We start from the raw sequence: 12744 nt of genomic DNA, 5'->3' as shown, positions 1-12744 counted from the left end.
CAGTCAGTGGCGTGCTCAAGGGGTTGGGGATGGTGTGGGTCACCCCCCCCCCCCTTTAGGGCCCAGTATTCCTAAAAAAGGATGTCAATAAGAGGAAAAGATTGCAAAATGATGAATGAGTACTAAAACCCCACCCACATTCGAAAATAAAAGACGATTTGATTTCACCACTAAGTCAGAGATCCTGGGTTCGAATCTCGGCTTGGCCATGGGTATTCTTTGCGTGTGTCCCTTCATCAATTTTATCGTATCATCTTCGGGATTAGCGAAAAGTGGGGGAAAGGCGAAGTAAAATAAACCATATCAAGCAATCAATCAATGATTTGATTTCATTTTTGTTACTTAGCGTCGCTTTTTTGTCACATTTGGTTAATTGCGAAGATGATACGATTAAATTAATGAAGGGAGAAACACAAAGAACACCATGCCCGAGTCGGAGTTCGAACCCGGAACTCCTGGTGTCCTAGCGCGCTGTGATAACCACTCCCTCACGGTTGGTTGATTTGGTGTGTTAAGTCCACTTTATGCACAGAAACAAAACAGGTAACAAAACACACTTTTTTGTAGTTTCTTCAATAATATTCATTTCCCTTTTCGAGTTCTGAGATACATTTTTCATTCCAAATTATTTCATTATTCATTGCAGAGTACAGCACATAGGAACAAGAATGCGCGCTCATCACGGGTTCGAATCCCGGCCTGGATTGTTCATATGAGGGCCCTTCATCAGTTTCATCATATCATCACTCATCCTCATTTTCGCGATAACCAATGTGGCAGAAAAGCGAAGTAAAATAAACCAAACCAACAACAATATGAACACGCGTTCTCTTGCCCAAATAAATACATCCGTATTATGACTGTTAGAGGCCAAGTGTACTAAATTTAAATAAAACCCTACTAAAACGAGAGTGAGAGAGAGCCCGAGCACATATTTGTAATTTAATCATTATATATTCCATACTTAAAAAAAAAAAGAAAAGAAAGAAAGAAAGCATAACATTATTGTCTGCACATAACACGTTCCCATTTCATAAATAATAAAACTACATCCCATATTATACATACATATTGTAAAACGTGTAAAAGGTTGTGTAAATACAGAGAACAAAAGTACTGCAGAAAATTTTATCTTGAGTTCTTTAGAGGATTTACAAAAAAAATCTATGAGAAACGAATCTCCTATCTGTCCTATAGGGGATAGACTAGGGGACCTGAAAGCCTGGGCTTTCAACCAATTGCAGCGGGGGCAAGGGAGGTAGAGGTAGAAATCTTCATTTTACCTTCGGGCGGCCGTTTCTACCTGGAAACTGGTCAGGCGGAGGAAGAGCGAGCTAGGGTATCCAGCCAGCTTTGCCCGCGGATCGGACCGATGGACGAGAAGCCCGTGGAAAAGAAAGTGTTGCATATGAGCTGTGGTGGCTTTAACAAGACAATAAATATTGTGATTTGAATATAATTCGAAATGTGAGATTGATTGATCTATCTCTGCTAGACTAGCTATTCCTCAGTGCACGTCACTGCCATAAACTAAGAAAAGGCATGAAAATAGGCACTAAAAAGGCACCTCAAAAATTAAAAAAGGACATAAAAATAGGCAATGGATGTGAACTTATTTAAATTTTCTTATTACAATGCACAGTTATACTGTATTAGCACTTCAGTTTATACATAAAAGTGCGCTAGCGATTAACATACTATAATACTCTTTTGATCGAACACATTTGCGGGGAATCGTCTGTTAAAGTAATTCTCACAAAAAGAGCTTGTGCTAACGACTGCGAATTTGAACAAATAATGAATAAACAATTTGCACCATTGTAACAAAAAATTATTTAAAACAATGTTCCAATTCAGACCATCAAATCTGGCGAATTCCAGATTTCAGTCAGTACAACATCAACAAAGCCTTACTTACATCTTTCAATATAGGGAAAGCCAAATGCACGTAAGAAAAAAGCTGGAGTATGCAAAATTGCAGAATATCCATTTTTTGGCACGATTAAGCAAAATAGGCACTAACCATCAAAATAGGAATTTATAGGCACTATAAAAATGTGTTTTCAGAATAGAAACTCCATGAAACGAACTTAAAGTTTAAACATGAAAGCCTATGGTTTACTACAAAGGAATAAAAAACGCAAATTTCCGCACCCCTGTCATTAGTATTAAGCGCTGAGACTGCTGGAACGCATGTAGTCTGTGCAGTTCTTTTTCGGTTGATTGATTTGGTTTATTTTACTTCGTTTTTTTCACTTTTGGCTAATCGCGAAGATGAGTATGAGCGATGATATGATGATTTTGATGAAGGACACACATGCCCAGGCCGGGATTCGAAACCGAGGCCTCTGGCGTGTGCTAACCACTCCAACACAGAGGTCGGCAAGTTCCTTTTCGAGTTATACATACGCGATACAGAAATGCGTAGTGAGAATTTTGATTATTAAGTAATATTTACTTTCATGAAAAGACGAAGCGAAAGAAAATATCCAGTTTTAAAGGATGGAAGAAACGAATATGGGTTAAAGCGTAAGGTGGGTACCACTTTCCCCTGCTGTTGAAAGAGTGCCAGAAATATTCATGGCATTGAAATCATATTTCTCTACCCAATCCAAACTACCTAAAATTTTAATTTGGCTTTCCGAAATAAGTTAAGCGAATCTTGCTTGTTACATTTGCATTCACTTGTGGAGATATTTCAGTCTAATATCCAAAAATGAGAAAAAGGAGTAAAATTCTGTGCTTCAAATTATAGATATTCTTTGTAATTTGTTAAAAAACAGATTAGGAGATTGCTTTCTTTGCTCCAACTTAAGAGATCAGAAAAGCATCTGTGAGCAAAATGTTGGTAAGATTTTGTATATTGGAGTAATGGCAAATGTACAACCATTTTTTGGGGTGTCCTCTTTTTTATGACTTCGTCCTCCTTTTTCGCCTGCTCTGTCCTCTTTTTTGAATGTATGTGTCTGGTCACCCTAGTCCAGATGCCTTGTGGTACTTTGTGCTGATAACGGAAGTATCCGAGGTTCACGTTGTTACATTACGGCTAAAACACGTACAACCACTGTAACAATCTAATGATGAATCAGTAGCGAATATACTGCCCTGTTCAGAGTTGCAAACTATTACATGTGTATCCGGTGCGTAGATAAACACAGTCGTCGGAGAGTTTGTTTTACTACTATTTATATCCCTGTATTTTCAACCATTTTTGTCACTTGCCTCATAATGCCCTGAATATACATTATATTATGTGTTGCTTACCTTTGGAATTTTGAGTTCTTTCATTTCTATTTTGTCATCTATTCAGTGTGTCACAGACAACTAGTATCAGAAGGACGAAGTGGATAGACTAAATTGTAGATGCCAACTTGGTAACTTTTTGCAAATATTTGACATGCAAGCTGATACAAAATTCGATATGACCACTTCCACTTGAATTCTATTTTCTTTCTACCATTTTTCGTATCGTTTGTTTACTTCCTGTTAGGTTACAGAATGTGTTTTCTCGTTTTGTTTTACGGTACATATTGTAGCTGATTGTAGATATGTCATTTTTCACAGAATATGTGTGTTCCTGGCAACCCTGTAACGCATCGCTTCACGACGGGATATGACGTCACAAATGCAATCAAATGTTGTGTGTGGTTGCCAGCATTCAGGCGGCAAAACGGTCTTTTTTGAACGACTGTAGCGCCGAAACGACGCTCCAACGAGAAAAATGTTACTGAAAAAAGTTGTTTGTTTTGATGTCCTCTATACGTTTCCGTGGTCCGTGGGCGCCATTAAAATGACACCCTGTATATATATATATATATATATATATATATATATATATATATATATATATATATATATATATATATATATATATATATATATATCTGTGTGTGTGGTGACAAAAACCATGCAAGCAATTTAAGCGTGTTTTTTAATCAATTTAAATTTAAAAAACCCGATTAAAAAATAATCAAAAATGATTTTTATCCACCCTGGTATGTATGTTTTGTGTGTGATTGTATTATAAGCATTCATTGTTACAATAATCTAGCAGACACCTCTCAACCTCGTCCCCCTGCACATATAAACCAGAAGGGGCAACTTCCCTATATCCTCCTTCAAATACCACCCTGGTAATAATGATATTATATATTGTGAATCCTTTTTTTTTCGGAAAACTCGAGACCAGTTGTTCTGTGTGGGAGATGCACCTTATTTATTTATTTATTTATTTGAGAAAATTTCAGATACAGCACAGGTGGCCATTTTACACTGAAATTGTCAACAATGAGAAAGCAAGAATTATAATAAGCATAAAAATAAAAAATAAAATAAATAAATAAAAATAAATAAGAAATAATTAAGAGTAACAAAACAACATAAAAGTGAATAGCAAATGAACAAAAAAATAAGTAAGAGATGGCACTATGTGATATTAATTACAAGTATTTCTTCTGATAGTCCTCCTCCGTAGTCGAGCGGGTTAAGGCGTTCACTCGTCTTGAGATCGTTCGCTGCGGGACGGCGTAGGTTCGAATCCGGCTCTGGTCGGAATTTATTCGGCCTGCGTATAGGGCCGGTGGCAACCCACCATCGTGAGGAAATTGGGAAGCTCCGAGTGAGTGAGCGTAACCCGGTCGAGAAGACCTACAACAACGGCTGGGGGTTCGTCGGGCTGATCACCCGTCACCCCACTACTGGTCTAAGACCTCCACGCTATAACAGGTGACGAAGGAACAGTGTGGGAGGGAGACCAGCAGTCGGTAGGTAAGCCAAGGCCCGCCAAGGTGCTGTAGAGCTGTGGGGTTATGGTTATTTCTTCTGATAGAAGACCGAAAGGCAAACTCGGAGGAAAATATATCAATACTTGAGGGAATATCATTGTATTGTGCTGCAAGTCTATAAAAGAGAGATCTTTTTTGAATTTCTAGTCTAGGTTTTTTAGTATAAAATAACCTTGTATTGCGAGTTGTGCGCATAGGTACTCTAAAGTGGAATTCCTCAAGGAGTGTGTTGCAGCGGATTTTGCCATTCACAATTTTGTATAAGTAACTGAAATCAATCTGCAAACGTCGCTGATAAGCAGTTTGTAAGTTTAGAAAAGACAAGAGATGCGGAGATGAAAAATTGCGTAATGAGGGAACCTTGTGACGGACTATAGCTAGGAAGAAGTGAAAGACTGAATCGAATCTGGAGAGGTGAGTGGGACATGCCATGGACCAGACGGGAGAGCAGTATTCTATTATTGGGGAGATGAATGATGTGAAGTACAAAGTGAGGGCTGAGATGTCACTAATTTCAGTGAAACGGTAGAGTAAACCTAAGAGACGCATGGCCTTTTTTGTGGTGCATAAAATATGTTCCTCAAATGTGAGCTTTTGGTCGAAAACAATGCCTAGGTCTTTGTGAGAGGATACTGCTTTGATGTTATTGCCAGAGATGGAGTAAGATGACTTTAACAGGTTCTTCTTGAGAGAGATAGTGAGAGTAGTACACTTGTCAGGATGTAATGTAAGGTCCCATGTCAGGCACCAGGAAGTAAATGTTGCTATGTCATTCTGAAGAAGATGAGTATCGTCGGAAGTGGAGATTTCCCTGAAAATTTTACAGTCATCTGCGAAAAGAAGGTAATTGCTAGAGGGAGCTGTGAGATGGTCGGCAAGGTCATCGACGAATAATATAAACAAGAGAGGTCCTAGAGCACTACCCTGTGAAACTCCAGAGAGGACAGGAAGAAAGTTAGAAACAGTTCCAGGAAGAACAACACGTTGTTGGCGATCGCTAAGGTAGTCTGTGAGAAGGGTGAGAAATTTGCCATGAATGTTGAATCTATTGCATAATTTGTGAATCAGAAGACGATGACTAACAGTATCAAAGGCTTTGGCCAGATCAAAGTATATTACATCTAATTGTGAATTATTTGAAATGCATTCCATAGCATGTGAGAGTAAAACAGACAGGTTTGTAAGACAGGAGCTACCAGGAAGAAAACCATGTTTCTTAGAGCTTAAGTACGGAGAAACAAATTTGTACAGTCTGTCTTTGATTACTTTTTCACAGATGATGGACAGAGGAGAGAGTAAGGAGATTGGTCTGTAAGATGAAACAAAATTTTTGTTACCACTTTTGTGAATCGGTGTGATGTTAGCTTGTTTCCAAGCGTGAGGAAAGATGCCTTCCGAAAAAAATCTGTTCAAGAGAATGGAGAGGGGATAGCACAGGGATTGCACAGTTTTCCTGAGGAACATGGTGTTGATATCGTCCGGTCCTAGGGCACGGTGAACTGAAAGAGACGACAATAGATCCTTCACCTCATCAGGTGTAGTGACAAGCGTTGTTAGGGAGGAGGAACAGACTGGTCTTACGTTTGGCAACGCTGCAAGGGAAGACGGGGGGCAGAAGTTACCATGAAAATAAGCGTTGAAGAGTTCTGCCCTTCGGTCCCCTATCGCACTTTCACTATCATGCGTAATTTCAGCTGGAATCCTACTGTTATTTTTCCTTGAGTTTATTAGATTAAAAAAGTTTTTTGGGTTTTCCGGGATTGTTGCAGTGATATTGTCTATATGTTCCTTATATTTTTTTCGAAGCAGATACTTTGAGTGTCGTCGCAGAGCCGCAAAGGTATTGTGCGTGTGTTCACTCGGGAAGCCCTTCCAAAGTTGCCATGCTCGTGTCTTGTTGGCCAGTACATCCCGCACTTCGGAGTCGAACCAACACGGAAATCTCCGAGAAGATATTTTCCCTGTAGGCACGTGGTCCGTCACTGCTGCTTGAATGACACCTGTAAATAGGTCAGCTGCCTCGTCGACCGTCCCGTCTTCCAAGATGCACCAGGGGAAGGAGTCGAGGGAAAGTCTTATCTCCTCCCACGGCGCTCGGTTCCACAGGTAGCGTTTGTTCTGGATGGAGGGGCGATGACCTCTTCTAGGGGGTGGGGGGATGAGAATAGAAACATCCAAACTGTCGTGGTCGGAGGTCAGGAGGTTCTTACGTGGCGTGATACTAATATCGTTTAGGGTGGATAGAACATAATCCAGGTTGCTGTCCTTCCTGGTGTTGAACAAATTATGTTGTTTCAGGTTTAAACCACAGATGAAAGTTTCAATAAACCATGCGTCGTTCGTACACTTCGCTGTTCCATTCACAGGGTCTTGCCAGTCAATTGAGAGGTTGAAGTCGCCGAAAAGCGCAACGTCTCCCAGGGCAACTGCCGCAAGCAAAGAATCTCGACATTCTTCGAGGAGGAACAAAGGACTGTTTTTATGTGGCCTATAGTAAGAGCCAAGGAGAAGCTTCTTGGCACCGGTCACCGAAACTTCCACCCACAGTATTTCACAGTTCCGTTTTAAGTCGTGGCGTACTTTGCTTGGCCATTTTGAGTTAACACAGATCATAACGCCCCCACCACGAGTCGCACGATCGTTCCGATATATGGTGAAATGGCTTGCGAATGGCAGCTCACTGTCACAAACGTTTTTTGTCAACCACGTTTCAGTAAAAATTAGGCAGTCATATGCCATGAGTTCACACGCAAAAATTGCACAGTCGCCAAGCTTATTCTTAATGCTCTGTGTATTTTGGTAATACACAGAGAAATTTGCCACCGTTTTCACAGGCCCCGGATTCACATGTATGTCCCCGCAGATCAAGGCCATGCACAGGAGGTGAAAGTACCGGACCGGGGTCCCCTTACCTGCCGAGCGTTGTTCCCTGCTGCTGGGTGAAGCCATGGCGGAGACACGCACACGTGTCGCCGCGAGTGCCGGAAAAGAAAATCTCCTCTGAGCACATCTCCACCGCAATAGTTCATCAGAATCCTTTGACATAGCGGAAGGAATGCTACACTGAAGCCACGAGTACACTATGATTAAACACAGGCCGAGAAAAACCACTGAAAACTCTCGAAACACAGGACGACGATCAGCACCACTATTACAACTTGCCTAGAATCACTACTGTTATATGCATTATCTTATTGTAATTTTATGTTGTTAATATTTGTAAAATCCCTGAACTACTTCCAAACTTCGTATAGATATTTTCCCATGCTGCTGTAGTAGTAATGAGAAGAAGAGTAAATAGGTAAAGAAATTGAACAGGTATTATAAATATGGAATTTGTGTATGTGCATATTTACACACAGCTTGGATTTAAAAAGGGCCATGTTGTCATATTTTGATGAACATAAGTTGGCAGTGGAATTTAAATCTCCTGGATGCTAATTTTCTTGTGCAAGAAGGTCAAATTGTTTAGTTTACAAAATATTGTCCACTTAACTTACACCATTTTTGACAAGAAAAATAGCACCCACGGAAGTTGCATATAGTTGTTATGCATTCTGTGTACTATCATTACACATCATTTTATTGTAGGCATGTAGACTGGTTTTAGATCTTAATAAGGACATGCATGAATTGTTTCAAGGAACGAATTAATTAATTTTTTAACACTTTTTTTAAGAATTCTTATCATTTTTTTGTTTTGTTTTCATTAAGGGATTTGAACCCATACTATATGTTGGCCCCAAAGAGATGATAATACACCTATAATTTATGAATAAAGTAATTGATATTAACATTTCATTGATTTGAGCAGACATTTATACCCTGTTTGTATGAAAAGAGATGATGAAACACATTGTTTCATCACACCTCCCACAATGGCCACAAACCCATGGAGGCTGTCTTCTGTTAAATTTGACATTAGAAATGCAATGGAACGTGTTTAGAATAAATGATCCTTACTATAAATTGTAAAAAAAATGTTGGTGGGGAGGGGGAGGAGGTTTGGTGTTGTGTGTGTATTGAATTAAGAACTTCATAAATTGTGAAAAATGTTGGGAGGAGGGGACAGAGGGGTGGTGGTGTGTGTATTGAATTAAGAACTTCAAGTTGTTTTTTTTTTTTTTTTTTTCTTCAAATTATCTGAACTAACAATGGATGCCTGTGTCAGCCCTGTCACTTGCTCCTGGAAGTTAGGTCAGCTCAATTATTTGCTGGGTTGAGTTGTATATTTACAGGATAGATGTTAAGCACTCATACCGCCAAAAGTAAGATATGTCTATCAGAAATGTTACTTGTTTTTGAACTGCCTGTGTGTGTTTGTGTGATATATTCTGAAAATTCGACCTGTTTACCACAACAATTCTTATTTATTGTATGCATATATTTTGTATTAATCGGATATATAGAAATAAGGCACCAATACAGGCATGCAAGTAAAACAAAAAACAGAAGTCCAACAACTTCAAATTTTCTGGCAATTTCTATTTGTAAAAAAAAAGTTTGTTTACAAGTTTACATGGGAGAATACACCAAGGTATATAATATAGATTGCATTACATTTAATTTGATTTTGATCATTCATTTCATATGCAGGCATTCATTAGTGGTGGTGGAGAAAGTGACCTTTATGTTGTGATGTGTCGGACTGGCTCTGCAGGGTCTAAAGGAATCTCATGCTTAGTAGTGGAGAAAGGAACACCAGGTAATTAACAAAATAGTACTTTAACATCTTCATAGTATTTTCATAACATTAAAGATTCTATAAGGCTCGTTCAAGTGAAAGATAGACAGAGCTGGCAACACTGCAAGCATTTAACAGGGAGGCTAGATGCTGGCAGCACTGTAAGGCTTGGTGGTTCATAGTAACAGAACATAATGTGCACAGTCTGTTGCATGCGTCTGCTGAGTTGAGGAGAAAGTGAAAGCACAAGTGGTGTGTAATGGATACGTCCAAGCATGTACAATGGGGCATCATTCAATTCATGTGCAAGTGAAATCCTTCGGTGAATGCAAGCCATGTACGGGGATGCATGTTTCAAAAGAAACACAGTGTTTAAGTGGTGTGCCGGATAACTGAATGTTATTGTGGCACCTTAGAGAAACTCTGAAGGGCCATCAAAAACAAACGACCGGGAAAACTGTCACGAGGTGTGAGCATGCTTCACGATAACACATGCCCATGCACTGCCAATGCATGTACCATTTTCGGTGGGATGTTATGTAACAACCACCATAAAGCACAGATCTTTCCCCTTACGACTTTCACATCTTTGGTCCACTGAAAAAGGCTCTGCAGGGTAAGCATTCTCTGATAAAGTGGTTCAAGATGCTGTGGAAGAGTGGTTCAACATACAACCAACATCCTTCTTTGTGGACGGTATACAGAAACTTGTTCAGCATTGGGACAGTTGCCTGAATGGTGGGGTGCTTATCTGTCGCCTCTGTTGAAGTAATACCAGTACACCATGTAAGCCGTGTAAGCCTGGCTTGCACTTTATTAGTTCTAGTAAAATGTATGTAATTATATGGCAAAGTTCGTAAACAACAAAGTTCAACTCGGGTTGTAACCAGTGTTCGAGATCCTGTTTGTTAGATTGCAACACTTCAGCATCAGGCTGCATAGCACATCAGAACTCCCACTTTTGCTTGTGGAAAGCTGTAAGCCTTCTGAATTTTGCCTTGCAAATTGCTGACCGCGAGCGAGCATTGCCTACCCTATCTGGGTGGAGAAGAGCAGGCCAAAACCCTACGTGTGTAAACCTTTTGTCAGAGGATAACAGCAGCGTTGCAAACCTCCTGTTCAGAAAAAGTGTTGTTCATGGGCACCTGCAGTATTTCCTTCCACAAGTGAGAATGAAGCAAAGTATTTTTTTCCAGGGCTGGTGGTAAACTAGGTATATTTCCTCCATAATAGAGTTGCCTCCTCAATAGATACTAATTCAATTTGAAGTTAACATTTTTATGCAATTCCCTTACAATAATTAACGTAATTTGGTGTGACTGAAATGAAATAATATGTGTGAATTATATTATTTTATGGTTGACATTAATTTTCCAGAAAGGGCCTCTTCCCCTTGCTCCTTCTGGACATCCATGGTGTCGTTTTAACTCGGAAATTATGCTACATACTACTAAATTGTTCTGGGATCTACATATTATTAATATTAATTTATAACAAAAACATAAATATTAATTTGAATGGTTCAGCCAATGGGGTAGGTTTGATATTACACGTCAAAAGTTTGAGAAAATTCAACTTCCATGAACAGCAGCCCTCTTGTTTAATTTATATCTCCAATTTACAAATACAAATGACTTTTTAAACTTGTGCGAGATTGAGCACCATTATGCTTGGTTTTGCTTCACTGGCTAACCATGAATATGTTCCGGCGAGATACAGGTCCCACAAGAGGAGGGAGCTCCAGCGTCATCCGGTATGAATGGTTGGCTGCAAAGAAAATTTGAGCCGGTGGTGTTTCAAGGAGGTTTTTTTCAAGGAACAGGGAATTCTGAAGCAAAGAAAAAAACTATCAGGAAGGGGAAAAGGAGGAACACCTAAAAATGAATGGGAAAACCAGACATACATTAATGTGCTAAATGCTTATTTCTGTTTTTTGCTTGTAGGAGAAATATTAAGATCTCTGTTTTTTGTTTGTTTATATTTGAACTCAACTGGTAGTAATTGAGCTAAAAAGTGCAAAACGTTTTTAAAATTAAATGTTTAATGAAAACTGAAGATCGAACCAGTTTTAAAAATCTCATGTCAAATGTGAACAAAATATTATTAATTAGGCCTATATTTAATTACATAGTCCATGATTTAAACACTCATCGAACAATGTACGAAAAACCTGTTTATGGTCTTTTAGGTGTTAGATTTGGTTTAACACTACCCTAAGAAAGAACTTGTAGGTAGGCTCACCCCTTCTCTAGCAGGCATGGTAACAGAAACGAAACATAGAGTGTGCCTATTTTGTGATTCATGGTACGAAGCTGATACTTGGTTATGCAATTGTGAAAAGTATTCAGAACTTTTCTGTTTCTTTCTGTTCTCTTTAGTATCATTATTCTTTATTTTATCTAACTTTGCATATTTTTATCATTAGGTTACTCATTGTGATAGGAATAAGATTGACATTACTTTCAGTAGAAATGTAGGAGATACACAGCCAGTGGCAATTCCTCCATGTAGGAAGTGAGGAACTTCCTACAGTTTTATTTATACTTATTTCCAGTTTTCTACTTATTAAGAGTTTAATGAGCGTTATAAAATTTTGAGAGTTAATGTGCTAGCTATCACCCGCTCATTCCAGATCTGTTGCCTGCCGCTGAGGAACCTTTCTCATCATCCTACAGGCAGATGTGTGAGGGGAAGTGCAAGGGAGGGTGGGGGTATGTGGGGGGTTGCCCAGATATACGGTCCACGAAGAAGGTCCCGTGGGTTCCTCAACAGTGATGCCAGCTCTAGCATAATGGTTCAAAACCTAGCAAAATTTGAACTTGGTTGGCACCTAGCACTCTGTGTTTGGCATAACGGAAAATACAGCATCATCTCAAAAACGGGCGTCCCTGGGAAAAAGAGAAATTGAATTCTAATGAAGATATTTTGAGGAAATATTTATTTTTAAGAAAATCTCCAGATCTTGTTCATACTTCTCTAGCGGACTTGTTTCAAACAAAAGGAAGTATGCCGACCAAGGGACAAGCTTTTACAGGCCTTGATCCGTCCTCTTGTTTTCATCTTTTCTTTATCTTCTTCGACTTAACAAGGGTGGAACATTTCATAAAAGGAAATCGGTAGAAAGAGTTGGAGTTCACAAATAAAACAAACGCATGCTGTTACCAGTCATGGAATTTTCTTCAAGTTTTTTCAAGCACTATGCTAAACCCATTATATTGAATGGTCGAAATTCCTAATGTTGCTTAACTACAATAAATAATCAATAACGCAGTTCAC

General features: G+C 39.2%; 1 protein-coding gene across 2 annotated transcripts in view; it reads left to right on the top strand.

Moving 5' to 3' along the window:
• LOC145987121 (isobutyryl-CoA dehydrogenase, mitochondrial-like) overlaps positions 1 to 12744 on the top strand; it is a 229035-nt gene that overhangs the window by 132673 nt on the left and 83618 nt on the right. For both annotated transcript variants that reach the window (XM_083121609.1, XM_083121610.1), the window contains exon 5: positions 9381 to 9489. In XM_083121609.1, the coding sequence (XP_082977735.1) occupies positions 9381 to 9489 (109 nt within the window). The remainder of the gene's footprint in view (positions 1 to 9380; positions 9490 to 12744) is intronic.

Source organism: Lepisma saccharinum, chromosome 4, assembly GCF_977018435.1.
Source record: "Lepisma saccharinum chromosome 4, izLepSacc3.1, whole genome shotgun sequence".
Taxonomy (NCBI): domain Eukaryota; kingdom Metazoa; phylum Arthropoda; class Insecta; order Zygentoma; family Lepismatidae; genus Lepisma; species Lepisma saccharinum.
This window is presented reverse-complemented; position numbering and strand designations above follow the sequence as displayed.